Source organism: Lepidochelys kempii, chromosome 24, assembly GCF_965140285.1.
Source record: "Lepidochelys kempii isolate rLepKem1 chromosome 24, rLepKem1.hap1, whole genome shotgun sequence".
Lineage (NCBI taxonomy): Eukaryota > Metazoa > Chordata > Testudines > Cheloniidae > Lepidochelys > Lepidochelys kempii.
In genome coordinates this window covers 8,192,127-8,218,623 of record NC_136403.1, presented here as the reverse complement: position 1 = coordinate 8,218,623, position 26,497 = coordinate 8,192,127, and the positions used below count along the sequence as shown (strand labels likewise).

Genomic DNA, 26,497 nt, shown 5'->3' with positions numbered 1-26,497 from the left:
CAGAGGGACCAAGCATAGGTCCACAATCCAATGAGGAACTTATGTCTCCAGTATCAAGGGAACAGTTCCAGACCGAACAGGAAGCAGATGAAAGCCTCCAGAGAGCTTGGACGGCGGCACGGAGCAACCCACCACCTCTCAGCTCTTCTAATAGATCCAGGTTTGTTGTAGAAAGAGGACTTTTATACAAGGAAACTCTTTCTGGTGGACACCAGGAAGACTGGCATCCTCAGAGACAGTTGGTAGTTCCAACTAATTACCGGGCCAAGCTCTTGAGCTTAGCCCACGATCATCCTAGTGGCCATGCTGGGGTGAACAGGACCAAAGACCATTTGGGGGGGGTCATTCCACTGGGAGGGACTGGGCAAGGATGTTTCTACCTATGTCCGGTGTTGTGAAGTATGCCAAAGAGTGGGAAAACCCCAAGACCAGGTCAAAGCCCCTCTCCAGCCACTCCCCATCATTGAAGTTCCATTTCAGCGAGTAGCTGTGGATATTCTGGGTCCTTTTCCGAAAAAGACACCCAGAGGAAAGCAGTACATACTGACTTTCATGGATTTTGCCACCCGATGGCCGGAAGCAGTAGCTCTAAGCAACACCAGGGCTAAAAGTGTGTGCCAGGCACTAGCAGACATTTTTGCCAGGGTACGTTGGCCCTCCGACGTCCTCACAGATGCAGGGACTAATTTCCTGGCAGGAACTACAGAAAACCTTTGGGAAGCTCATGGGGTAAATCACTTGGTTGCTACTCCTTACCACCATCAAACAAATGGCATGGTGGAGAAGTTTAATGGAACTTTGGGGGCCATGATACGTAAATTCGTAAATGAGCACTCCAATGATTGGGACCTAGTGTTGCAGCAGTTGCTCTTTGCTTACAGAGCTGTACCACACCCCAGTTTAGGGTTTTCCCCATTTGAACTTGTATATGGCTGTGAGGTTAAGGGGCCATTGCAGTTGGTGAAGCAGCAATGGGAGGGATTTACACCTTCTCCAGGAACTAACATTCTGGACTTTGTAACCAACCTACAAAACACCCTCTGAATCTCTTTAGCCCTTGCTAGAGAAAACTTACAGGATGCTCAAAAAGAGCAAAAAGCCTAGTATGATAAACATGCCAGAGAGCGTTCCTTCAAAGTAGGAGACCAGGTCATGGTTTTAAAGGCGCTGCAGGCCCATAAAATGGAAGCATCGTGGGAAGGGCCATTCACGGTCCAAGAGCGCCTGGAAGCTGTTAATTATCTCATAGCATTTCCCACCTCCAACCGAAAGCCTAAGGTGTACCATATTAATTCTCTAAAGCCCTTTTATTCCAGAGAATTAAAGGTTTGTCAGTTTACAGCCCAGGGAGGAGACGACGCTGAGTGGCCTAAAGGTGTCTACTACGAAGGGAAACGTGCTGGTGGTGTGGAAGAGGTGAACCTCTCCGTGACCCTTGGGCGTATGCAGCGACAGCAGATCAAGGAACTGTGCACTAGCTACGCGCCGACGTTCTCAGCCACCCCAGGACTGACTGAATGGGCATACCACTCCATTGACACAGATAATGCTCACCCAATTAAAGTCCAACCTTACCGGTGTCTCCCCAAGCTAAAACTGCTATAGAACGGGAGATCCAGGATATGTTACAGATGGGGGTAATCCGTCCCTCTGGAAGTGCATGGGCATCTCCAGTGGTTTTAGTTCCCAAACCAGATGGGGAAATACGTTTTTGCGTGGACTACCATAAGCTAAATGCTGTAACTCGCCCAGACAACTATCCAATGCCACGCACAGAGGAACTATTAGAGAAACTGGGACGGGCCCAGTTCATCTCTACCTTGGATTTAACCAAGGGGTACTGGCAGGTACCGCTGGATGAATCTGCCAAGGAAAGGTCAGCCTTCACCACACATCTCGGGTTGTATGAATCTAATGTACTCCCTTTCGGGCTGCGAAATGCACCCACCACCTTCCAAAGACTTGTAGATGGTCTCCTAGCGGGATTAGGAGAATATGCAGTCGCCTACCTTGACGATGTGGCCATATTTTCGGATTCCTGGGCAGACCACCTGGAACATCTACGAAAAGTCCTTGAGCACATAAGGGAGGCAGGACTAACTGTTAAGGCTAAGAAGTGTCAGATAGGCCTAAACAGAGTGACTAACCTTGGCACCAGGTGGGTCAAGGAACTATCAGCCCCCTACAGGCCAAAGTGAATGCTATCCAAAAGTGGCCTGTCCCAAAGTCAAAGAAACAGGTTCAATCCTTCTTAGGCTTGGCCGGTTATTACAGATGATTTGTACCGCAATACAGCCAAATCGCTGCTCCACTGACAGACCTAACCAAAAAGAAACAGCCAAATGCTGTTCAGTGGACCGAAAAGTGTCAGAGGGCCTTTAACAAGCTTAAAGCGACACTCATGTCTGACCCTGTACTAAGGGCCCCCGACTTTGACAAACCGTTCCTAGTAACCACAGATGTGTCCGAGCGTGGTATGGGAGCAGTTTTAATGCAGAAAGGACCTGATCAAGAATTCCACCCTGTAGTGTTTCTCAGCAAAAAACTGTCTGAGAGGGAAAGCAACTGATCAGTTGGTGAAAAAGAATGTTACGCCATTGTCTACGCTCTGGAAAAGCTACGCCCCTATGTTTGGGGACGGCGTTTCCACCTGCAAACCGACCATGCTGCACTGAAGTGGCTTCACACCGTCAAAGAAAATAGCAAAAAACTTCTTCGGTGGAGTTTAGCTCTCCAAGATTTTGATTTCGACATCCAACACATCTCAGGAGCTTCTAACAAAGTGGCTGATGCACTCTCCCGTAAAAGTTTCCCAGAATCAACTGGTTAAAACCGTCCTGGAGATGTGGAAAATATTGTTAATCTTTATGTACTTGGTAGTATATTTAGAGATGCATGTGTCTTATTAACTCTGTTTTTCCTAGAGCTCCAGGAAGAAATCCCAGCCAGTGTTTCACCCTAGCTGAGATTTGGGGGGCTCAGTAAATATCAGTATTTCTTTGGTGGTGGTAGCGGCCAATCCAAGGACAAAGGGTGGAATATTTTGTACCTTGGGGAAGTTTTGACCTAAGCTGGTAAAGATAAGCTTAGGAGGTTTTCATGCAGGTCCCCACATCTGTACCCTAGTGTTCAGAGTGGGGGAGGAACTTTGACAGATGGGCAGGGACCTTGGCGGGAGCGGGGTAGGTTTTCGCCTTTCTCTGCTGTGTGGGATTATCACTTGCTGGGATGATCTGGGTATTTCTAACATCATCATTTCCCTGCCATGGCGGGGGCCTCTGGCATGGGTGGCACAGACCAGTCTAGGCTCCCGAGGGCTGTGATACTTTGGGGTGTTAGGTTTAGTGTGCGGGGCCTGTGCGAGCCGGGTGGTCAGACTGGATGAGCTGGTGGTCCCGTCTGGCCTCCAATTCTCTGAGTCTCGGACTCCCCAAACCCGAGGGGATCTGCCCTGTTGGCATAGTGCTGCAGAGAGAAAAGGACCCACTCTAGGGCCTAGCAGGGTGGGGGCTACACAGGGACCCCACAGTGGGAGCCAGGATTTAGAGAGGCCCCCAACCATCATAATCTCCATCGTTTACATCAATATGGACCCTGCAGTTTGGGGGATTAAGGGGACACATGTTGGATGCCAGGGACTGAGGGACCCCCTCCTCCCCCACAAACTACAGCTCCGTCCCCTTTAGAGCAGGATATTAGAAGGCCGGCCGCACAATGGCAACATCCTACACTAGTGCCCGGAAGGGGGAGGGGAATAACCTAGGTGTGTCCCTGGGGGGTGTGGCCTGGCTGGGCATGTCACAATGCTGCCCTCCCCATGGGGAAACGTCACAATGGCTGGGTCACAAAGAACCTGGCTACTTGAGCTGGGGCCCTGGGGCTCGGGGGCTCACTTTGCCACGGGTAGGCACTGCCTGAAGAAACGTCGCTGCTCCGGGACCACACCTATCTGTTTTCCCTTTCTTACACTGAGAGAGGGAGGAAACGGAACTACTCACACCCCCCCTGCTCCCCCTTTGCATATTACTATTACTGCTATCGCTATTGCCTCATCTACCGGCGGAGGATGGTGCCTTTCCGCGGGAGGTGAGTGGCTTTTCCCACCCCCTCAATCGAAGATTAACAGGGAACTGTCGCTTTCCTTCTATTTGGCACTGGGGTGGGAATCAAACCCTTATGTTGGTAGAAATGTCTGGAAAGGGGAGAAGTCCCTGTTTTCCGGAGCCGGGGGCCAGCCTGTAACTGGTTGATCGTTGTTTTTGGAGCTTTGAGAATGATTCATCCTTCAAAAAACCAACAAGGGGTGCCTGGGGCGTATCTCTGATCTCTTAAGGCCAAGATTTTACTGCACTGTAAACTCTGTGGGGGAGGGACTGGCCTTTGTTCTGTATTTATACAGCACCTAGCACAACTGGGTCCCGGTGCGTGACCACACCACAAATCAACCATCGCGTTTTCAAAAGCAACTGGTGATTTTAGGAGCCCAACTTGAGACCCCTTAGAAAGGCCTGGTTTTCAGAGGGGAGGGTGGCTCAGCATCTTCTGAAATCAGCTGCCCCCCCCCCATGTCTCTGTATATAGTTGAAGTGGGGAGGGTGAAACACCTCCCCCACCCCACATACTATTCCAGTAGTCACAGATTTTACTCTTAATGAGGGTGTTTTGCATTTGTTAATAAAGCTCCTAACTGCGAGCCAGAGTTAGTTCCCATTAGAAAGGTGATGAACAGGACAGTCTGTCCACCAGTTAAACTGGCCTTGTGGAAAAGATTGACCCCTCTGGGTGGTTTCCTGCAGGTCAAGTCAAGCTGGGAATCATTTACAGTATTTACCCTCAAAGTACCTTCTCCAGCTGCGTTGATTTGATTCCTCAGGGCATACGGCTCTCCGAGGCAACACCAATCAGTCAAATGTCCTTTAAAGCAGGCTGCATGCTTGTTGCCGTTAACAATGAGGTAGCATCTGCCTTCACTGTAGCTAATTACAGAATAAAGGACTGTTCGGCCTGATAAGGGATAAGGAGCTGAGGAATTTACAATGGATTTTCCCTTGTAGGAGCAATTTGTTACAGACCTGGGATGAAACCTTGGCCGCACTGAAGTCAAAGCCAAAACTCCCCTTGACTTGCAAACGGGCCAGGATTTCATCCCTGCTGTCCTTCTCTCTCTTGTCCTTCAAGTATCACCCTGACTGAGCGCGAGAGCCTGACCGTCAGACCTCGCTACTGCCTCCAATGTTCCTGAGTCCTTGGGAGGCGGCCCGGCTAGCAGAGGGGCTAACCAGGGCGAGCTAAAAGAGTTGTACAAGGTAGGCAACCTCCCGCCGCCTGGCTGAGTCCAGGGTGCATCAAGGGGATTGTTCTGTAGCTACAGGTTGTGTCTAAGGAGATGAGGATTGGGGTGTCTACAGAGGAGGGTGATGGGCCCAGAGGAACTGGAAGGGCAGCAATCATTAACGTTTGCCCTTTGAACAAGAAACTGTTTCAGATTCTTTAGATGGGAAATAGCGCAGGGAGGAAGCTGCCTTGCATGATGCTGGCTTCCTGTCTGTAAATCCCAGGTCTTCTCAGTTAGATCCTAGTCTAGGCTCCCCGGCGCTTAGAGCACATGGGCCTGAGCCATGGGCAGGGGTTCAGGCTGGGAGGTCCCACTCAGTAGGATCTGGGTGTAGAGCTAGATTCCCCTTGGCAGACCCCAGCGTTAACAGGTGTTGGCTCTCAGCCAGCCAGCGCGCCTGGTAACGGGGGCTTCGCTGCTTTCTTGCAGGCTGGGAACCTGACAGTGTTTGCTGGCGACCTTCTGCTCCCTGGTCTCCCTGTCCAGCTGGACTTCCATTTCCAACTAGGTCCCCACAGCTCTGCTCACTGGCACGGACTCCTAACTGACGGCAAGCTTTTCCTGGACACGCCCCGCGGTGCCCTGGATCAAAACAACCGCGAAAGGTAAGGAGCCTGGCCCAGGATGGCAGAGGGGCTTTCCCGCCTCCTTTGTCTGGAGGCCATGGGAGAAAGCAGCCCCAGCCATCACCCTCCTGTTTTGGACGCTGCCTCCCTGAGACACTTGTGATCTAGGGTAACTCCAGTTTAATTTGCAAACACACCGAAGAGCCTGAAAGCATTCGGTGCTGCAGTCCCGCAGTTTAGAGACAGACAGCTGGACACGCCCCGCGAAGTCCTTGGGCAGCGCAGGGTTAGCTCCTCTGGAGCGTGCTGCTGACTGGTCCTTTATTCCATCTGTGCGTCATTTCTTTCAAAGCGCTGGGATGTTAAGGATCCCAGGGCCTATGTCTCCTGAGCCAGGTTATAGTTATCCCTTGACTTTCTGCGGCTGGAAATCACTCCCACCCCCACACCTTGTGACATTAGGTGGCTGGCAGGAAAAAGGCAGCAGCTCCCACAGTGTGGTGTCCAAGATCATAGACAGTAACTGCTGACCCTCCATGCCCATTGTGTGCTCACTGGGGCTGCGCCTTCAAGCTGCCTAAGTCAGGGGAAGGCTGGCTGAGGGACCCATGTAACTTTATTCAGCTCTTCTCAGCCATAACAGTTGTGCCAGCTTCTAAATGAGCCCCCCCTTAACCGAATCCAACCCCTTGTTCCTCTTCAGTCTTGGAAATGTCATAGAGGTTTGAAACTCCTCTGTTGTTTCTCTCTTTCTGGCGGACCAAACTGGGTTTTATACAGCTGCTGCTTGTGGTTGTGTTGTGTTTTAATTCCCAAGTGCCACCAAATCACAGTACTACAGAACTAGACCAACCAATCCTGTATCAATCAAATCCATATTGAAGGGCTAGAATTTTCACAGCCCCCCCAACTCCCCCTGGATTTTAATGGGAGTTGAGCACCTCACTCCTTTGGAACTCCCCCCAGGGGCTATTTCTCAGCTTGTTCGAGCACAGGGGTGTGTTTCTTTCTAGCCTGACTGCGACGCTGGAATACGTGGAGGAAAAGACCGCCGTGAACCTCGTGTTTGTGAACTTCCAGCTGGCTCGCAGTGATCGCGGTAAGGGGCCCTCCGGGCTGGCGGTTGGTAGGTGAACCCAGACACAGAGATTGATCACCTTCCATGTACAGAGAAGTGCAAGTCGCTTGTGCCATGTTTTTGATACTTAATGTACAGTGAATGCATTTCCATGGGAATCTTTTCTTTTCTTGCTAGCTTAGTGGCTTCTGTTAACGGGAGCAGAGGCTGCTCTCTGCCCAGCATACAGTTTGTCCAGAAATGGCTGTTATTTACCCTGGATGTGCAATGCACAGAGACCAGCAGTCAAAGGAAGAATATTGTTCTCCCAACTTTTCTGTATGTAAGAACAGAGGGTGCATGTCCAGTGGGAACCCACATTTTAAAACAAAGTACGCAATTCTGCAGTGCTCTGTGACGATAGGAACTGCAGTATTTTGAGCCATTACTACTGTATTTGTAGGTAAGAGAAGCTATTTGACTTTGCAATTAAAAGACTAAGGCCCTGGTCTGACGTCTGTCATGCAGCCGAGGCTTTTCAATGGAAGCTGATCGCACAACTTTATGTGTTCATGGAGCACCCCACCCTTTCTGCTCTCATCCCACTGTAATGTCAGGGTCTAGTAACTCTAGAGGAACACGAACACTGGGGCTAAGGGGCATGTAATCCCAAGTGGAGGTCAGAACAGCTAGTTTTAATAATTGTGACCCTGTCTCTTCTGACCCCCAGGAGACCTGTTCCGAGCATTCAGTTACTTGGGCTTTGAGGTGGTCAGACCAGACCATCCCTCGCTGCCACCCTGGGAGGACGTTATCTTCATGGTTTGCCCGCTGGAGCGAGACTGCTGTCCGGAGCTGGCATGAGAGTTCCTGAAGCTGGGCATTCTTCAAAGACAGGACAGGATGGAGGGGGGACGGCTTAGCTCCCATTTAACTTGGGCCTGGAACTGGCAGGATCGGGCAGAGGCTTTGAGCTGATGTGTGTAACTGAGCGTGTCCCCACTGAACATCACTAAACAGGTGTGAAAGCACAGGTGTGGTGTCTGGTTAGGGGAAGGGCTTTGACACTCAATGCAGAATGCACTGGGGGCAGGGAGGAAAGAAAGACTCAACCTTGCAGCTTCTGACTCACACTTGAGGTCACAGGTGTTCATAAAAACTGCATAGGGTCCCAATCAACTGCCCCACTAACATGCCTCCAGCCTGACTTGGCAGGATCAGCTGTGGAGCTGAACCGAGTCCCACTGTACAATCAGTGCTGGGCCTTGTGATCTGGACTGAGGCCCCAGCTGATTTCCCAGTGTGGGAGCTCCCAGCAAGAGGAAGGAGACATTACCCCACTACCCCTTGCCTCAGGCACCCAAAATTCACTGCCCAATCTCCATGCCCTTGTGCCACCCCCAGTTTGAAGCCCTAGCCTGGGTGACTTCTGCAGGACAGGCTGCCAGCAGATGGGTACTGGCTGTTTAACATCGTCCCCTCAAGACTCCTGCTGCTCAGGGAGACAGGTGGCCGAGGGAAGCGAGGCCCTGTGTTCAGTGCTATTTCTCAGACTGTCACACAACAGCTTTAGAAAACCTGCACCTGGCTCCATTAAAAAAATTCCAGAGACCCTGCTAGACCCCGAGTGGCAGACCCTTGGAATTTTTTAGTAGAAATGAGGCTTGTTCCAGTTCTCTCAGTCACCCTCTGACTACAGTGGTGAGGGAATGAGCCCAACAAGGCCTGTGGACTTGCTCTGGCTACAGGGGGAGGTAGTGATGGTAGAGTTAGGGTCAGCAGGCCTCTCCCCCCACTAGCCAGCCCTTCTCCCCCAGGGGCCTCAATTTGCACTTGGAGCTGGCTAACCCAGAGCTTGACCCCCATGAACAGCAAAGGCCCTGACCCACTAATTATGCATCATCAGCCCTATTCTACAGCATGGTGCAAGAGGCAGAAGGAGGAATCCGACTAACATGAGTCTCAGAGTGAGAGGCAAGGTGGGCAACAGACCCCTGGCATCTTGCAGCCCAGTTCTAAGGCCTCCCTCCTCCCCACGCATCCCCCAAGGACTTAGCTGACTCACTAGAAAAACTCTCAATGGAACTTTTATTTAAGAAAGAAACCAATGGCTGAGGTACACAGCTCTCCCAAACCTTGTTTGATCGCCCCCTGTTCACCCCCCCCAAATGGGGCTGGGGTGAAAACAATGCACCCAGCTAGCAGGAAATGCCCATCTTCGCAACAAGGCAGCCTCTGCTGTGAGAGACTTCCAAAGCCACTTTGGATAGAGGTATAAAGCTTTGGCCAATTCCCAGACAGGAACTTTGACGGAGCCAGCCAGGTACTCTCCAGTGGTCAGCAGGCTAAACACACTTTGCCCAGACTTCTCCTTTATGAAGCAAATCTTCAAAGCCCCGCTTCTGGCCTAACTCAGCTCCCGTCATCTCCAAGGGGAAGACCAGTAAGTCCATGCAGAGCGCTCCAGAAACCACCCCCTCCAAAACTCTCTACAAATGCTACATGCTGGGGCGGTTCTGCACCAAAGCAGATTCAGCCACCAAAAAAAAAAAAAAGACCAGCTTAGTCTGCGTTTATTGAAACGAAAATGCAGCTCCAACGTTGGCAGCTTAAGAGGATTCTCACGTTCAAAAAGAAGAAACCTTTTATTTTAGTAAAGCAAGTGCTGTCAAAGCTCGGGGTGTCACAACCATCCTCCGGCCCCATTTCTGCAGCAGAGAAAGCTCAGCCAGTCACGTCACCAGAGCGCCGGTGTCTCCCTCCTGCAGTGGGAAGGACGGCGGAGTGGAGCCTTTGGTGCAGGCGCCTTGCTCCGAGATTTAAACCAAAACCGAAGTCAGCGAGTGCAACCCAGCCAAATGGCCTGCAGGAGAGCGAGCGGGGGCCTCCCCCCAGTCCAGGGAAGGAGGGGCTCAGCTGTCCAGAAGGAAGTGGGACCCAGCAGGCCTGATACTGCTCTCTGTTACACCAGCAGCTATAGACAACTCAAATGCAGTCCGTGAAGTTACTCTGGATTTACACCAGGACAGCCCAGCAGCCGTCAACTGGGATAGAAGGGGACTGCAACACGGCAACCCCCGGAACACCTGTATTCCGCGGAGCGCCGCAGAACCGCATGGCCGGAACCCCGGCGTCCAACTCAACAGACGCTGGCAGTTAGCCCCAGGATCTCTAGGACCAGCACCCTCCAAATGCAATGAAAAACACCCACTCCCCATCCCAGCCCCCCGCATCCCAGAGAGCCCCCAAGAAGGGCAGTCACACGCCAGCAACATGCACTCGATGTGGTGCAGCCCCCGCCCCAAACACACATGCCCACAGATGAGGACAAGGTTACGATGCAAACCCGTTGTTTCAGGACCCGGAGAAGGGGTGGGTCCCACAAGTCCCCAATGGCTGTGGTCTCTCCTTCCACTTTCCCCGCAGTATTTTATTCTTCCGCCCCCGCCGGGGAGTCCTCATGGTCGTGTCAATCCAGGCACCAACCTCCTAGGGACCAAAGGGAAGGCAAGAAAGCAGAGGCACTGAGTGAAACGCTCAAGAGCGCAGGGAGCTGCAGCGGCTTGCTTAAAATAGCCACCCGGAGTGGGTGTATTACAGCCTCAGACTGTAACTAGTGCCACTCCTTAACCTGCCCACGGGGGGCGCTATTGAGCAGCGCCTCCCGCTCTCAGGGCAGCCATGCTGGCAAACACAAAGCACGGCAGTGCCGACAAGGCCTCCGTGCACCGTACAAGAGGGGCCCTTCCTCTGCCCTGAAAGCAGGATCCCGGAGACAGCCGGGGGCCCAGTACCACCGCAAACAGACTGAAACTTACGCACCACCCTCCGCAACGCCTCCGGCTCGCTGCTGCTCGGGGAAGGGGTGGGGAGGGGATCACAGCAAATCATCTTCGACCAGAATAACATCGTCACCACTTCCAGACACAGAGGCGGCTTCTGCACAGAAGAGGAGAGGCAGTGGGTAAAACAGGCACAGCATCATGGCTCCCCGGCGCCGGCCTGCCACCAAGAGCCAAGTCACCGTGCAGCCAGAGTCTGTGCCCCCTTCTCTGGCGACAGGCTGCAGAGAGACAACCTGCTCTGTTCAGGAAGAGCCCTAGCCAGTGTCCAGCTGCTTCAAGGTGCAAGGAAGGACCACCTCTCCCCACTTGTGCGCCCCGGTGCACTGAGAAACGAGAGTCATGCCGCAGCTGACACTAAGAGCCCCCGTGCATCCATTTCACGCCCCCTTCGCCTGCTCTGCAGAGCAGGTGATCCGTGCTGCAGCGACACCCAGTGGGCAGGTTCAGATCTCAGTTACACCTGGCTTAAGCCGGAGAACCCCAGTCACCAACATGGGGCTGCTCCGGATTTACGCCAGGAGAAATGAAAGCAGGCCTGAGCCCAGCGATGCAGGGGTGCCTGAAGTGGCACTGAGCACCTTCCCACGGCCCGTGCCACATTGAAAGGTAAGACGCATTGCCAAGGATTGAGGCCCTTGCCAGGAGGAGCAGATGTTGCCAGCTGGTGGAGATTACCAGTAGCTGCCACTCCAAGCCAAACAAATCCCTGCCCCCTTGCAAGCAGGGAGGGGTGGGAGAGCACATGGGACACTCCTGCATCTCAGGGCTGCCAGTGCAGCAGAAATCTGTACTCCTTGTGCTTCCGACACCCCAGACCACAGTGCGGTGCCCATGGTGCCTTCTGTACCTCTCCTCCGGGCCCTCAGCCCCCCTTCCTCCTCCTCGCTGTCAGAGCAGCTGATGAGGACAGGGCTTTGGAGGGAATCGCCGGCAGAGCCTGAGCCGCTGCAGAAGACAGAGGAGTTGGACCACTCTTCTGAAGTGGAGAGGTAATAGAAATAGCCCCGGGGGGAGTAGCAGCTGCTGTCCCCAGAGGTCAGGGCAGTAGGGAAGCTGGCGTTTGAGGTGCTGGAACCTTTACTTGAGAGGGAGATGGGAGAGTCCTCTCCCGAGAAGGCGGTGGGATGCGTGGAATCAGCAGGACTAGATGTCCACTTGTCATCTGCTGCTTGGCTCCCGGTGGCTGGCAGAGACCCCCCGGCCTCTGACACCCCCTCGCTGCTACAGCCCCCTGAGCCATTCTGCTTTTCACCGCCAGCTTGCAAGGCGAGAGCCTCCGAGTCCCGCAGAGGGCAGGAGGGAGCCGAGATCCGTAGGGACCAGAGTGAGGGCATGACTGTCTTCTGGGAGGGTGGTTCTATGGGCTCGGTGTCACTTCGGAGCTGCTCAATGGAGTTATCTACCAAGCCAAAGGCACATATTACATGGGGGGCTGGGCCACGCTCTCTCCTCTGCATCTTCAGCACATGGACACAAGATCCCTACTGCCTCCCCCCACCCCACTAGGTCTCTAACACCAGTCTCTTCTCTGTCCCATTGTGCCCCTGCTGGCACAAGAGCCTTCTCCTCTGCAGCTACTGCTGTGTGAAACAGCCTCCCCTCGATTTCTGCTCTTCACCTTTCCCCACTTATCTCCTCCTGGCTTCCTTGCTGCCCGGTCTAAGCCTAGAGGGGGTTTCTTGAACCTTTCTGCCCCAACTCTCCTCCCCATCACAGCTAGAAGTAATTTTTCTCCTTTGCCTAACGGATTATTTAACCCCTGCAGAGCGTTTGAGGGATACACGCTTTGTATCTCGTGTGGACGGAGGCTGTATATTTCCGAATGTTCATCCAAACCAGCAAGTGACCCGTGTCCCATGATGCAGAGGAAGACTAAAATCCCCCAGGATCTCTGCCAATCTGTCCTGGGGGAAAATTCCTTCATGCCCCAAATATGGCGATCAGTTAGACCCTGAGCAGGCAAGACGCACCAGACAGACACCTGGGAACAAATTCTCTGTAGTAACTCAGAGCCCTCCCCACCCAGGGTCCCATCACTGGCCACTGGAGATATTTGCTCATAGCAGTCGCGGGTAGGCCATGTGCCACTGTAGGCAATTGTCATACCATCCCCTCCATAAACTTGTCACACTCAGTCTTACGCACACAGCCACTTGCAAAAAGTCAAGTCCGACTGAAATGACATTCCCAGCCTTCTCACTAGATCCCAGAAAACAGCTGGAAGCCCAGTTTTGGTTCCCATCCGTCGGCAGCATTAGCCCCTACAAGTATGTTCCTTCTCTTGCGTTAGGACCAGTGGAGCTTTAAACAGCCCTCTCCATCCAGCACTTGGAATAAGGGAATTAGCACCAGTTATTAAACACTGGAAGGATTTGCAAAAAATCTCAATTACCCCATTTACTTTTTGCCTTTCAGGCAGCTTCAGGGCAATTACATGTATTACGGCAGCACCTTGAGGCCACAGCCAAGATCAGGGTCCTATCAGGCCAGGTGCTGCACAGACATGAGACAGTCGCTGCCCTGAAGAGCTCACAAATGGGAGTAGACAAAGGAGGGAGAGGGAAGGGAAACTTGGGCACAGAAGTGACTTGCCCAAGGCCACAGAGCAGATCAGTGGCAGAGCCAGGAATAGAATCTAGATTCCTAGGTCTTCATCCAGTGCCTTACCCACTAGGTCACACTGCCCGTAAAGTTGACCAGCCAGTTTCTAATTCGCAAGCATCTGGCACAGAGTTCTCTTAGGGCTATGAAGTGCAGAAGAATTAGTAAATATCTCTCCCATCCACACCTAAGGAATTAAGTTTAAAAGGAACTGCGTGAATATTGTCCAATTAATGTTGAATTTTGTGAAAATCCTTGAAACAAAACGGTAAGTGCTGGGCCTGAAACAGTTGGTTCTGTTTTTCCCTAGAGTAAACACAGATTCAATTTTTTTGCCCCATTCATGTGGCAGAAGGGGAGAATCAGGTCTCAGACAAAGGAGAAAGCCTTAATTCCCGGTTCTTTTGCTCCCTCTGGTATCTTGGGGAGCGGGGGCACATGAAGAGCCAGAGACGTAGCTATTGATGTGATGTGGAAGGTGCCCAGACACTATGGTGACTGGCAGCAAGATACAACCCTAAGGCAGACAGATTCTGTTGGAGCAGCCGCCCCCAGGAAGGGCAGGTTGCTTCAGCCCATCACAACGGCGTACCTGAAAGGCTGACGCAGGTCTCCGACAGAAGGCTCTCGAGGGAGGTCCCTGCAGCATTCCCCTGAGCAACAGAGAGAGGTAGCGTTAATCCGATTACTGTGCCCACGGATAAACACCTCCTCGCTGTCGGGATCCACAGCGCAGAACCAACCAGGGTCCGTCGAGGGGAGAGGAAACCAGCCCCGAGGCAGAGATCTCCTACACCGTGGTGCTGCCGCTCCTGCCCGTGGCAGACAGAGCCAGCTAGTGCCAAAGCTTTCGCATGCATTGCTCTACCTGGAGCGAGAAGGGTTTCATTAGGACGTTGTCCTCTGCATTCGAAAAACACGGAAGCTGTTTTACAGCAACTCTTTCGGGGGGCGTCCGTCCCACTGGCCTGGGGCAAACAGACTCAGAGATGATCTAGCCTTAGAACAAGGAGCGGGACATGTGGGGTAGGCGAACAGCCGGAGCTGTGACTCCTGGCTCAGGGAGATGTACACACGCTAGCTTTGCTCAAGCTAACGTGCTCGTAACAGCGGCAGAGCTGCGGCGGGCACAGGCGGCAACTCAGACTGGCTGCCCGACTGCAATCCCGCCAAAGACTTTGGGCACGAACTTGGGCAGCCGGCCCGGGCAGCCGCAGCCATGCTGCTATCTTGATCAAAGCTAGCGCGGGCACATCAGCCGGAGCTGGAAACGACACCTCCAGCTGCAGGAGTGCCCGAGATCCCACAGCTGTCTGCATCAGGGCAGCCTGAGAGCAGAGGGCACCTAGAGCCCCTCCCCTCCGCCCAGCACACGTCACTTCCTCAGGCTCTTTTTCCTACAGGCCGCAAATGGGATCATTACAGCTGCTCGCCAATGGTGGTTCCAGCCCTTCCACGGGGCTAGTGATTGACTAACCAGCATCTTCTGGAACGCCTCGGCCGTGGCCTCCTTCCCCATCTGGGGGGCGCCGTCCCCCGCAGCGTCATCCTCCTCTTGCAGACACCGCACGGCGTGACCCAGCCGGACCAGCTCCCCCCCTATATCAAGGCTCTGAAGGGAAAGAGGAAGGGGCAGAGAGTTGCAGGCTGGCTGATGACAGCACAAGGGGAAGAGACTAAGGGGGTGCAGCTCGGAGAAGGGAGCAGGTGCCAGAGAGGAAGCAGCACTGGTGGTTTGGGGATACAGGTTGGAGGGAGAGAGAGAGAGAGAGAGAGAGAGAGACGGACAGGAGTTTGACTGAATCCTGATCTCAATATAGGCAGAGACGAGCCCACCCGGGCTTGCCAGGCTCTGGCTGCCAGCGGCCGCACCAAGGGGAGTGGAGATGCAGAAACGTGCTGCTCTACAGACCCCTTGCCAGCAAGTGCTGTGTTTGTAAGGGGAGAATGCAGCCTGCCAGACAACCCAGCCTCTGGAGCTCACCTGTCCCTGGCTGGTGTCATACAGCTGGATGCGTGGCCAGGTACAGACCCCAGACTGGACGTAACTGGAAATCTTGGCCAGCAGGGGCTTCCACTCAGCACAACAGGTGAGGCGATCGAATTCGTCCAGGGCGTCCTCTTCCCATTGCTCCCCTGTGGGGAGAGACTGCGTAGCAGAGGCTGGGGTTGACTCCCCGGGACGCAGAGAGAGAACCCCACGGAGCTAAGTGCAGGCGGGTCTGGAAATGGGAGATTTCCACATCAACCAGCCACTTGGCAACCATCGAGAGCCGCCTCCCTCTGGGTGCTGGCCAAGCCCAGTCGGGCTATCCCACCGGCAGCCCGTCTGGTTCCCTCGCGGGGACACGTCCCAGCAGAGAGCACCTCGCCCACAGCTTCGCAACTCACCCGCGGGGGCGATCCCAGCAAGGCTGCACTCGATGGCCTGGAAGGGCAGACTCAGGAAGTCACTCCTAGTGGAAAGGGAGGGGAGGAACCATTGTGAACAGCGATATGACCCCAGCGCCCGGAGGCCCCCCCAGCTGGTGAAATAGGTCAGGTCTGCCCTGCTAAGCCACATCTCTCTGGGTTAGTAGGGATCTGCACGTGGAAGTGCGGGATCCCTGCGGCGTCACTGCACCCACCCTCGCCCTTCACGTTCAAGGAGCTCCACACCCTGTACAGTTGTTAGCTTGGCCCTTCAACCCCCTTGAGATGGGGCTCTCCCCATTTTACAGAAACGGAGGTGCAGAGTGAACCAGGAGGCTTCCCCAGAATCCCACAGCAAATCAGCGGCAGCAATGGGACCCAGGAGTCCTGCTCCGCGCCCCCTCTTTCCCTCCGCCCTAGCCTACGCTCTCCCTCTTCACTGCCCTCCCCACTGCACGTACCGCAAGGCTCGCAGCACCTCCAGCGGGGCTTCCCCGTTATCCCCAAAGTCGACGTAATACAGATCCAAGTTGCCGTTCTCCAGGGTACCCAGGACTCGGGCCCGGTACCAGGCGCCATGATCAGCGTACGGGGCAGCCACGATGTCGCCTACTCGGACGGTCGGGAATTCAGGCTGGCAAGACAGAAGGAGGGGCAGGGAGTCACATGTGCAGGTTCTCGGGGCTAGATCAGGAAGCGATGCAGGTTCAAGCAGCAGGGGAGGAAGAGAAGGATTAACTCCTCTTCGGCTAGTGGGCGTGGGGGAGGCACACCATTCCATTCGGCTGCGGCAGGTTTACCCAGCCGTCGTGTCAGGTGGGGCATGCCACGGCAGATGCTCACCGACTGGCTGCTACTCCCATAGTACTGGGACATCTCACAGGTCAGCTTGTCGAGCTGCAGGCTGCGGGAGCCAACGATCTGGATCCAGAAGTGGCTGGGGTTCTCTGAGGCCGAGACGTAAACCTCCAGGTGTTCGTCCGCGTGGAAGCTGAAGTCAGGGCTGGGGACTGAGAGGGGCACACCGCACTGAGCAAGAGGGGAAGGGGAGGCCCAGGGTAACCCAGAGAGGGAGGCAGAGGGTACGAGCGAAGCTCTGGAAGTCCAAGCGTGGGCTGCTGATCCAGACAGAGGGACAAGGGTCTTGGGGTGGGCGGGGGGAGACATTTCACCGCATGCTAGGACCGTTGAGGAGCGACGCGCGGGTAGATCTGCAGGCACCCCGCTCACAGGAGAGGAGTGGCACACCGCGACCCCGCTCAGAGCAGGTTTGTGGAGGACAAAGTGGGAGCAGCCAGCTAAGATACCTTCCATCCTGGCAGGACGGCAAAGGCGCCCCCCATGAGGAAGGGTCTCGGTGCCCTAAAAGACATGGATAGAGTGGCATGTGGTCCCACTGGGCAGGGCAGCTCCTGAGAGTCAGGGCCGCGGTGCAAGGGAGAAGGCGAGCCCCAGGGACCCAAGCCTCAGGCAATCCACAGACTGACGCTGCGTGACATGCAGCCCCAACCCTTTTCTCTTTACAGCTGCTTTTCTTCAGGAGAGCAACCTATGCAGACACCTAACCCACGCTGAACAGATAGGGAAACCAAGGCACAGAGTGGGGAGGGCGCTGCTCCGAGGCCAGCAAGTCAATCGAAGAGCCAGGAAGAGAACCCAGGAGTCCTAGGTCTCAGCGGCCAGCCCATGCCCCTCAAAGGGCTAGGGCAGCAACCCCATTGGCCATACGCCACGCATCCTCTGTTTAAGCCAGCCCTGGAGAAAACCACTCCACTCACCCTCAAACATGGGCACTGCCTGGCTGGGCTCCATTACCGGCTCCTCTGGGGACTCGGTCTCAGCTCTGAGCTCCTGTGGTTGGTCCAAGGCTTCTGCAGCCAGCAGCCAGTTTCCATCCCCTGCCCCTTCCTGAGGGCTCACCAGCTGGCAGAGGGCCTCGCCGCTGGGGCTTGGCAGCTCCCCCTGCTGCCCAGGATCCTCTCTCCTCATGCCCAAGGGCTGCTTGCGCAGGCACCGGGCTGCCGCCGACAGGGCCAGTTTCTTTCGAAACACGTCTTCCTCCGAAAGCTTTTCCAGGATCAGTTGCTTTGGGAGATGAAGGGGGAAAAGGGTGTTTGGCTCACAGCCACCAGCCCATGTGGAAGGAGACCCTGTGACAGGGTAACCCCCACACAGGGCACTGCTCTGTGGCTAATCTTTACAGTATCGGCATGCCCTGCCTCAGTTTCCCTTTCATCCACTCCAGCCTAGTTCTTCCCCTCCTTCCTAGGGATTTCTGAACAAGCCTTCCTGCAGCTTGGCAGCGTTCTCCTGCTCGAGCCTGTCCTGAGAGCTCATCGCCAGCAGCTCCCAGCTCAGCGACCTTTTCTTAAGCCAGACCGGGAGACAGCCGACCAGTCCCTCTTAAAGAGGGCAGTCACCCCAGACCCACCTTGGCAGCATTCACCTCCTTGCGGGTCCCTGAGAGGCTGATGAGCCGGGTCAGACACAGGGTGTTGTCTGTCTCCTTCTCGCAGACCACTCTGGCCCCTGAGCTGCGACAGATGGCTCGCACCGTCTCGCCGCCCCTGCCTGAGAGAGGCAACGAGAAGTAGGTTACTCACGCAGCAACAGCAGCAGAGAAACTACAGAGAACCCCGCCGAAGAAATGGCTCTGAGGGGAACGTCCACTCCCCCAGAGTCATTTTTCTTGTGGCCAGAACACAAGCGCCTCCAGAAATTTGGGTTTTGGCTGCTCCGCTCCAAGGAGATGTTTTTAGCGAAGGATGAATGGCTGCTGGCACCCAGATGCTGCAGCGATGGGCAACACCATAAGAACTTAGACAGATCCAACTGCGATTTTGGAAGATGCTGGTTGCTGCTCAGCGTATGTCTACATTGCAATCAAAGCCCCATGGGCAGCAAGTCTCAGAGCCTGGGGCCAATGACACAGGCTTGTGCCATGGGGCTAAAAACAGCCATGCAGATGTTTAGGCTCAGGCCCCGAAACCTGACGGCTCCAGCCCAAGCCTCAATGTCTACACTGCTGTTTTTAGCTCTGTAGCATGAGCCCGAGTCAGCTGACCCAGGCTCTGAGATTTGCGGCCACAGGTTTTTCATTGCAGCCTATAGGTACAGCTAGCTAGTAAAAAGCGCTCCAGCACGACACATGGGGTACAGGGCCATCCTTCAGATGTGATGCAAATTCCAGGGCCTGATCTCTCGTGCTTTGTGAAAGAGGCAAGGAGCTAAGCCCCATTTTGCTGGCTAAATTCCGATTGAGGCAACCACAGCTGGGCTTCCTGTATTTCTGTGTTATCTTAGATACATATCTAGCCCCCAACACCGAACTAGCCAAGCACCACACAGTCTTTAAGGGTATTTATACTCACAGCTCTCTTGTGAGAGGGGGCAGGGCTCTTATTGCCACAGTACAGGTGGGGAAACTGAGACACGGAAATTAAATGACTGGCACAAGGTCACACAGGAAGTCAGTGGTGGAGAAGGGAGTTCAACCCAGATCTCTCACAGCCCAAGCCAGTTTCCAGCTGGTCAGGTCATAGTCTCCTTCCCCTCCTGTGTCTCCATCGAACAAAAGCAGTATTCTACCCCAGAGATGTCAGTCCTGTGGTTGGCGATTCACCCTAGCTTTATAAATACAGGCTTCCAAAGTGCGCCAGGATCAAAGTGCAAAATAAAGGTGCTTAGATTTGACACACTGCAGTTTGATAAACTGAGGCAGCATAATGAGACTTCTTGTCACCCTAAGGAGCCAATGAGTGGAGAAGGGGCATAACTATTCAATCCCGGGCTCTGGATGCAGATTTACTGTTATGTCTCAATATTTCTCCCAAGCCCCCCTACCCAGGAATAGGAACAGCAAACGCTCTGGTCAACAGACTGAAGCCGTATGTAGCAGTCACCATGTTTCAGCACAGCTGCGGTCAGTGCTTCTGGAGCAGCTTTAAAAACCAGCCCCCGGGTCATTTCTGCCCAGGCCCTTTGCATTTCTTCTGGTGGCTAATGGGACGTGGGTGGGTAAGTCTCTAGCCAGTTACCGATAATCCTGCCAACGGCTCTCTGCGGCACAAAGAACTGTTCTGACACAGGGGCGTTGTCCACCAGGATCTGGTGGATAGCAGCTTTCGCTCTGCACACCTGGACGGGGAAGCCACTGATCAGCAGCACCCGCTCCTCACCGGAGTCCTCCACATCAATGTGAGCGCCCGTCTCCTTCCTCAACTGCGGAGACACAGGACATGGAAGTCTAGCAAGGTTCTCCAGCAGAGGGGATGGTTTAGCAGACTGAGCATCAGCCTTAAAACTCAGACCTCTTGGAAATGCGATCGATTCAGCCTTTGTCCCTTGGAGCCTGTTAGCGTGGGTGGCTCTTTAAAAGCCAAGGGATGGGCATTAACATCCAGTGGCACATTTTATAGCAGTATTGTCCTCCCCTGGCATCTGTGCCCAAATCTTCCCCTCCCCAGGCTGCTAGGCCAGTTGCCAACCTGGCTGCAACAGCTTATACAAAGATCTTTGGGATTCTCAGGGATGGAGTGGGGGGTCCAGAGGGAAGAATACACTGAAGCCAATGGTAGGGCCAGGCACTGATGCCGGACTCGCTAACCGCTGTCCACTTGCCTGTTTGATACTGGCGCCCTGCCGTCCGATGATCAATTTCACAGCCTCCTGTGGGATCTTCATTTCAATTTCAATGTCATCCTCTCCTACGAAGGTCAGCCGCTCCTCTGAGCACAAGCCACAGTAAACAGGTTAAACAGGCTAATGCATCCACCCCCCAAAGCCATCTTCCCCACAGCCTGAAGATGGACAATCCCGCTAGTTCAGCAGCTCCAGGACAGAAGAGAAGGGGAATCTGCAAAGCTCCAGAGTACTGAGACATTTAACCTTTCAGTGCTAAGTGTGTTTGCATTTCCTCAAGCACCAGGCAGGATCCAGGAAGGAATTAGCAGGAGGGTGAAAGGATTTTAGCTTCTTTCAGGGATGGCATTATAGAAAGCACAGAGGAAATTCAGAACAGACAAAGCTGCTCAGAAAGCAGGCCTCCTGTCCCCTGGGATCACCCCCGGATATGCTGCCAGCTCTCTCTTTCGCATGGGAGAGGCTTATTTCTGACCACCTGCCAACATTTGGCAAGGCTGCGGATGGGGTGGAGGTGGAAGGAGGCCGTATAATTAATAATTCGAGCCTAAATGCAACACACAAGCTGTTAGTCACCACACAACAACGGAGTCTCGGCCACCCGAAGGTCATCGCTACGGGGTGATGCATACATACCTCGGCTTTCTCTGTACCTGCGATACAAGATGTACAGGACAGTTGCGCTGGCAGGGATCCCGAGGGCCAGAGCGATTTTCTGAAGGGTTGTCAGGTTGGTCCAGTAACCCTGGTCTGTTGACATCTTTCCCAGACTGATGGATCACGTTCTAATTGGGAGGGGGGGAGAAGAGGAATTCTCTTAGCCACAACAGCAGCTCCTCTTCCTGAGACCACCACAATTGGCATGACTGGCAGTCCCAATGGCACAGACTCCACTAGCCCTGGGCACTGCCAGACCAGGGCAAACCTCAAAACGCGACTGGCACATGCCAGGACTTGTTCAAGCTGCTCACAGATAGCTGCAGGCTTTTAAGCCTTCTGCAGGATCGCTCTGCATCACAAATCTGATCTGTCAAGGTGTACGAGCCGTAACTGTCAGGCTGCACTCTTCCAAACCAGGGGGGAGATCAGAGAAACAGAAGCACAAGTCTTTTGCATGCAAGTAACACTGCTATTGGTGGGAGAGAAAGGATAGGCCAGTGATCTGGCAGGTAACATTTAATCAGAGTCAGCTGGACGTGACACTAAGCACAGTTACCATTCTTGCAAAATAAAGGCAGCTGGCAGGCCAAGCAGATTGTGGCATCAGGTTCTCTCAACAGCACAGCTCAGCTGTTGAGCAAACCTGCATAAGGAGGAGTAGAAACTTGTGCACCTGACAATCAATCACAGGAACTACCACCAACCATGGGAACTACTACCAGGGATCAGGCACAAGGTCCAGCTAATCTGGTACCTTGGTTTCCACCACCTGCTCCTGGGAAGACGTGAGCAGGGACTTAGGCATCGGCAAAAGCATTTTGAGTGTTGGCATTTTATATTTTGTTTTTAATCAGAGCTAAACTCCTGCAATCAGACACCCCCTATTCCGCTGCCCTTAATGCCAACACCCCAGATCCACAATCACCCCCTTCCACGCCAACCCACCTGCCCCCATCCAGGCCTACATTCCACCCTCTCCAACAGCATATCTAACCCCCAGACCACTCACCTCTGTGCCATTACGTCCAACCCACTAGAGCCAACCCAGACCACCCCACCATGCCACGCACCTCAGCTCCACACCCCATGCAGCCAGTGTGCCTAAGCCAACCCCAACCCACTCATGCTAGCCTGCCCTACTTCCCCACACCAAAGCCCCGCCAGGCTGCTGCTGTGCGGCCAGGCCTGGCTTCCCCAAGGACACCCCATCTCCTCCATAATACAGCTCCCTAAACACCTCCACTATACTACCCCCCAACATCCCTCAGCTACCCTGGATCCAGCTGCTCTGGTCTCCCCCCACACCCAGATCACCATCCCACCTTTCCCCCAGCACACGAGGTTTCCCCCATACCTTACCCTCCGCATTGTCCCAGGGTCACCCCCACTCCAGATCTCTCCCCTCTCACACCCCAGATCTCCCCACTCCATGCCAGGCCCCCTACTTCCTTGGCTACTACAGCCCCCACGCCACCCCGTGCCAGACCCCCCGCCCCGAGCCAGCCCCCTTGGTCCCCCGCAACCCCCCGCCCCGAGCCAGCCCCCTCGGTCCCCCGCAACCCCCCGCCCCGAGCCAGCCCCCTCACCTGTCTCCGCAACCCCCTGCCCCGAGCCAGCCCCCTCGGTCCCCGCACCCCCCCGCCCCGAGCCAGCCCCCTCACCTGTCTCCGCAAGCCCCCGCCCCGAGCCAGCCCCCTTGGTCCCCCGCAACCCCCCGCCCCGAGCCAGCCCCCTCACCTGTCCCCGCACCCCCCCGCCCCGAGCCAGCCCCCTCACCTGTCCCCGCAACCCCACGCCCCGAGCCAGCCCCCTTGGTCCCCCGCAACCCCCCGCCCCGAGCCAGCCCCCTCACCTGTCCCCGCAACCCCCCGCCCCGAGCCAGCCCCCTCGGTCCCCGCAACCCCCCGCCCCGAGCCAGCCCCCTCGGTCCCCGCAACCCCCCGCCCCGAGCCAGCCCCCTCACCTGTCTCCGCAAGCCCCCGCCCCGAGCCAGCCCCCTTGGTCCCCCGCAACCCCCTGCCCCGAGCCAGCCCCCTCACCTGTCCCCGCAACCCCCCGCCCCGAGCCAGCCCCCTCACCTGTCCCCGCACCCCCCCGCCCCGAGCCAGCCCCCTCACCTGTCCAAGCAAGCCCCCCCCCCGAGCCAGCCCCCTTGGTCCCCCGCAACCCCCCGCCCCGAGCCAGCCCCCTCACCTGTCCCCGCAACCCCCCGCCCCGAGCCAGCCCCCTCACCTGTCTCCGCAAGCCCCCGCCCCGAGCCAGCCCCCTCACCTGTCTCCGCAAGCCCCCGCCCCGAGCCAGCCCCCCTCACCTGTCTCTGCAAGCCCCCGCCCCGAGCCAGCCCCCTTGGTCCCCCGCAACCCCCCACCCCGAGCCAGCCCCCTTGGTCCCCCGCACCCCCCCACCCCGAGCCAGCCCCCTCACCTGTCTCCGCAAGCCCCCGCCCCGAGCCAGCCCCCTTGGTCCCCCGCAATCCCCCGCCCCGAGCCAGCCCCCTTGGTCCCCGCAATCCCCCGCCCCGAGCCAGCCCCCTCACCTGTCTCCGCACCCCCCCGCCCCGAGCCAGCCCCCTCACCTGTCCCCGCACCCCCCCGCCCCGAGCCAGCCCCCTCACCGGTCCCCGCACCCCCCCGCCCCGAGCCAGCCCCCTCACCGGTCCCCGCACCCCCCCGCCCCGAGCCAGCCCCCTCACCGGTCCCCGCAAACCCCCGCCCCGAGCCAGCCCCCTCACCTGTCTCCGCAAGCCCCCGCCCCGAGCCAGCCCCCTTGGTCCCCCGCAACCCCCTGCCCCGAGCCAGCCCCCTCACCTGTCCCCGCAACCCCCCGCCCCGAGCCAGCCCCCTCACCAGTCCCCGCACCCCCCCGCCCCGAGCCAGCCCCCTCACCTGTCCAAGCAAGCCCCCGCCCCGAGCCAGCCCCCTTGGTCCCCCGCAAGCCCCCGCCCCGAGCCAGCCCCCTCACCTGTCCCCGCAACCCCCCGCCCCGAGCCAGCCCCCTCACCTGTCTCCGCAAGCCCCCGCCCCGAGCCAGCCCCCTCACCTGTCTCCGCAAGCCCCCGCCCCGAGCCAGCCCCCCTCACCTGTCTCTGCAAGCCCCCGCCCCGAGCCAGCCCCCTTGGTCCCCCGCAACCCCCCACCCCGAGCCAGCCCCCTTGGTCCCCCGCAACCCCCCACCCCGAGCCAGCCCCCTCACCTGTCTCCGCAAGCCCCCGCCCCGAGCCAGCCCCCTTGGTCCCCCGCAATCCCCCGCCCCGAGCCAGCCCCCTTGGTCCCCGCAATCCCCCGCCCCGAGCCAGCCCCCTCACCTGTCCCCGCACCCCCCCGCCCCGAGCCAGCCCCCTCACCGGTCCCCGCACCCCCCCGCCCCGAGCCAGCCCCCTCACCGGTCCCCGCACCCCCCCGCCCCGAGCCAGCCCCCTCACCGGTCCCCGCACCCCCCCGCCCCGAGCCAGCCCCCTCACCGGTCCCCGCACCCCCCCGCCCCGAGCCAGCCCCCTCACCGGTCCCCGCACCCCCCCGCCCCGAGCCAGCCCCCTCACCGGTCCCCGCAACCCCCCACCCCGAGCCAGCCCCCTCACCTGTCTCCGCAAGCCCCCGCCCCGAGCCAGCCCCCTTGGTCCCCCGCAATCCCCCGCCCCGAGCCAGCCCCCTTGGTCCCCGCAATCCCCCGCCCCGAGCCAGCCCCCTCACCTGTCTCCGCAAGCCCCCGCCCCGAGCCAGCCCCCTTGGTCCCCGCAACCCCCCGCCCCGAGCCAGCCCCCTCACCTGTCCCCGCAACCCCCCGCCCCGAGCCAGCCCCCTCACCTGTCTCCGCAACCCCCCGCCCCGAGCCAGGCCCCTCACCTGTCCCCGCAACCCCCCGCCCCGAGCCAGCCCCCTCACCTGTCCCCGCAATCCCCCGCCCCGAGCCAGCCCCCTCACCTGTCTCCGCCGTCGTAGTCACCGGCTCCGCTCCGCTCACCTCCCTCTCCCCAGCCCAGCCCAGCCCAGCCCCGCCTGCCCGCACACGCCCGCCGCAGCCAACCCCCAATCACGGCGCCGCGCCTCCTCTCTGAACCAATCGCTGCACGGGTGGCCGGGAGAGCCACACCGCTGCTGCTCCCCCAAGGCCAATCAGCTCCCACGCCTTCTAACCAATGGGAGGCTAGGCTAGCCGGGTACCCAGCCAGTAAGAGAGAGGTATTGAGCGAGCGGGTCCCGCCCCGCATCTTGAACTGAGGGCGGGGATCACGTCTGAGTGCTCCCATGATGCACTGGGGTGGCGAGGAGGGGGCAGCCGCCCCCTGAGAGCTCCCATGATGCACTGGGGTGGCGAGGAGGGGGCAGCCGCCCCCTGAGAGCTCCCATGATGCACTGGGGTGGCGAGGAGGGGCAGCCGCCCCCTGAGAGCTCCCATGATGCACTGGGGTCGCGAGGAGGGGGCAGCCGCCCCCTGAGAGCTCCCATGATGCACTGGGGTGGCGAGGAGGGGGCAGCAGCCCTCTGAGAGCTCCCATGATGCACTGGGCTGAGGAGGGGGCAGCAGCCCTCTGAGGAGCCCCCTGATTAGGGCCCTACCAAATTCATAGCCATGAAAAGTGTCACAGACCATGAAATCTGGTCACTCCCCCTCCACCCGGTGAACTCGGTCTTCTGGGGGCTTTTACCCTGTACAGCACAGATTGCAGGGGGGAGACCAGCGTTTCTCAAACTGGGGGTCCTGACCCAAAAGTGACTTGCAGGGAGGTCACAAGGTTTGGGGGGGGGGGTTGCTGTACTGCCACCCTTACCTCCGCGCTGCCTTCAGAGAGCGGCGGCTGTTAGGCGGGCGCCCAGCTCGGAAGGCAGCGCCCTGCCAGCAGCAGCGCAGAAGTAAGGGTCGCAATAGCATCCCATGCTGGAGCCCCCTGATGAGCCCCACTTCCCCTGGACCACCCCAACAAGTCCCCTGCACCCAGATCCCCACCCTACCAAGCCCGAACCAGCTGCACCTGGATCCCCGCCCCACTCCCCGAGCAACTGGACCCCCGACTGAGCTCGCCACACCCAGACCCCCGCCGAGCTCTATCCCCCCCACCCAGCAACCCCCGCTGAGCCCTAACCACCTTCACATGGACCCCCCGTGCAGAGTCCCATTACCGGTGCACCCAGAACCCCGCAACAAGCCCCTGTGCATCCAGATCCCCTCCCTGCACCCGGATGCCCCACTGAGCCACCTGCACCCAGATTGCCCCACACAGAACCCTCTCAACCCACACCTGGACCCCCCCACACTAAGCCCCTCCACGCTTGGATCCTGCCTTGCTGAGCCTGCCTGCTCACACCTGGTGCACTTGGCATAGAGGGGCAGGGCCCTGGGGTGTTTCTGGGGCAGGCCTGGTCCTTGCATTGTGTTGGGTGCA

At 57.1% G+C, this 26,497-nt stretch overlaps 2 protein-coding genes across 7 annotated transcripts; one reads left to right on the top strand and one right to left on the bottom strand.

Annotated features, from left to right (window-relative positions):
• Positions 1 to 3,803: 3,803 nt before the first annotated feature.
• On the top strand, positions 3,804 to 7,975 carry OAZ3 (ornithine decarboxylase antizyme 3). Its single transcript, XM_073323114.1, is given in 6 exon segments — positions 3,804 to 4,086; positions 5,179 to 5,239; positions 5,241 to 5,306; positions 5,765 to 5,940; positions 6,915 to 7,000; positions 7,689 to 7,975. Coding segments are annotated over 6 exon segments (543 nt in total). The 5' UTR covers positions 3,804 to 4,066; the 3' UTR covers positions 7,823 to 7,975.
• Positions 7,976 to 9,027: 1,052 nt separating this feature from the next.
• Positions 9,028 to 25,099, bottom strand: TDRKH (tudor and KH domain containing). 6 transcript variants are annotated; one of them, XR_012156082.2, is made up of 15 exons: positions 25,038 to 25,099; positions 21,094 to 21,242; positions 20,437 to 20,543; positions 19,854 to 20,037; positions 18,248 to 18,387; positions 17,595 to 17,901; positions 16,660 to 16,826; positions 16,278 to 16,450; positions 15,796 to 15,860; positions 15,389 to 15,540; positions 14,882 to 15,016; positions 13,997 to 14,057; positions 11,885 to 12,202; positions 10,777 to 10,897; positions 9,028 to 10,447 (listed from the first exon to the last, which is right to left on the bottom strand). XR_012156082.2 is itself a non-coding variant. In XM_073322673.2 (13 exons), exons 2-13 carry the CDS (start codon positions 21,215 to 21,217, stop codon positions 11,475 to 11,477), a joined length of 2,343 nt encoding a protein of 780 aa, XP_073178774.2. In that variant the 5' UTR covers positions 21,218 to 21,242; positions 25,038 to 25,099; the 3' UTR covers positions 10,787 to 11,474. The 6 variants fall into 6 exon arrangements, 4 of the variants coding, with proteins under 4 accessions (XP_073178774.2, XP_073178776.2, XP_073178775.2 ...); XR_012156081.2 differs by having other exon boundaries at positions 10,781 to 10,897; XM_073322673.2 differs by lacking the exon at positions 9,028 to 10,447 and having other exon boundaries at positions 10,787 to 12,202.
• Positions 25,100 to 26,497: the final 1,398 nt, after the last annotated feature.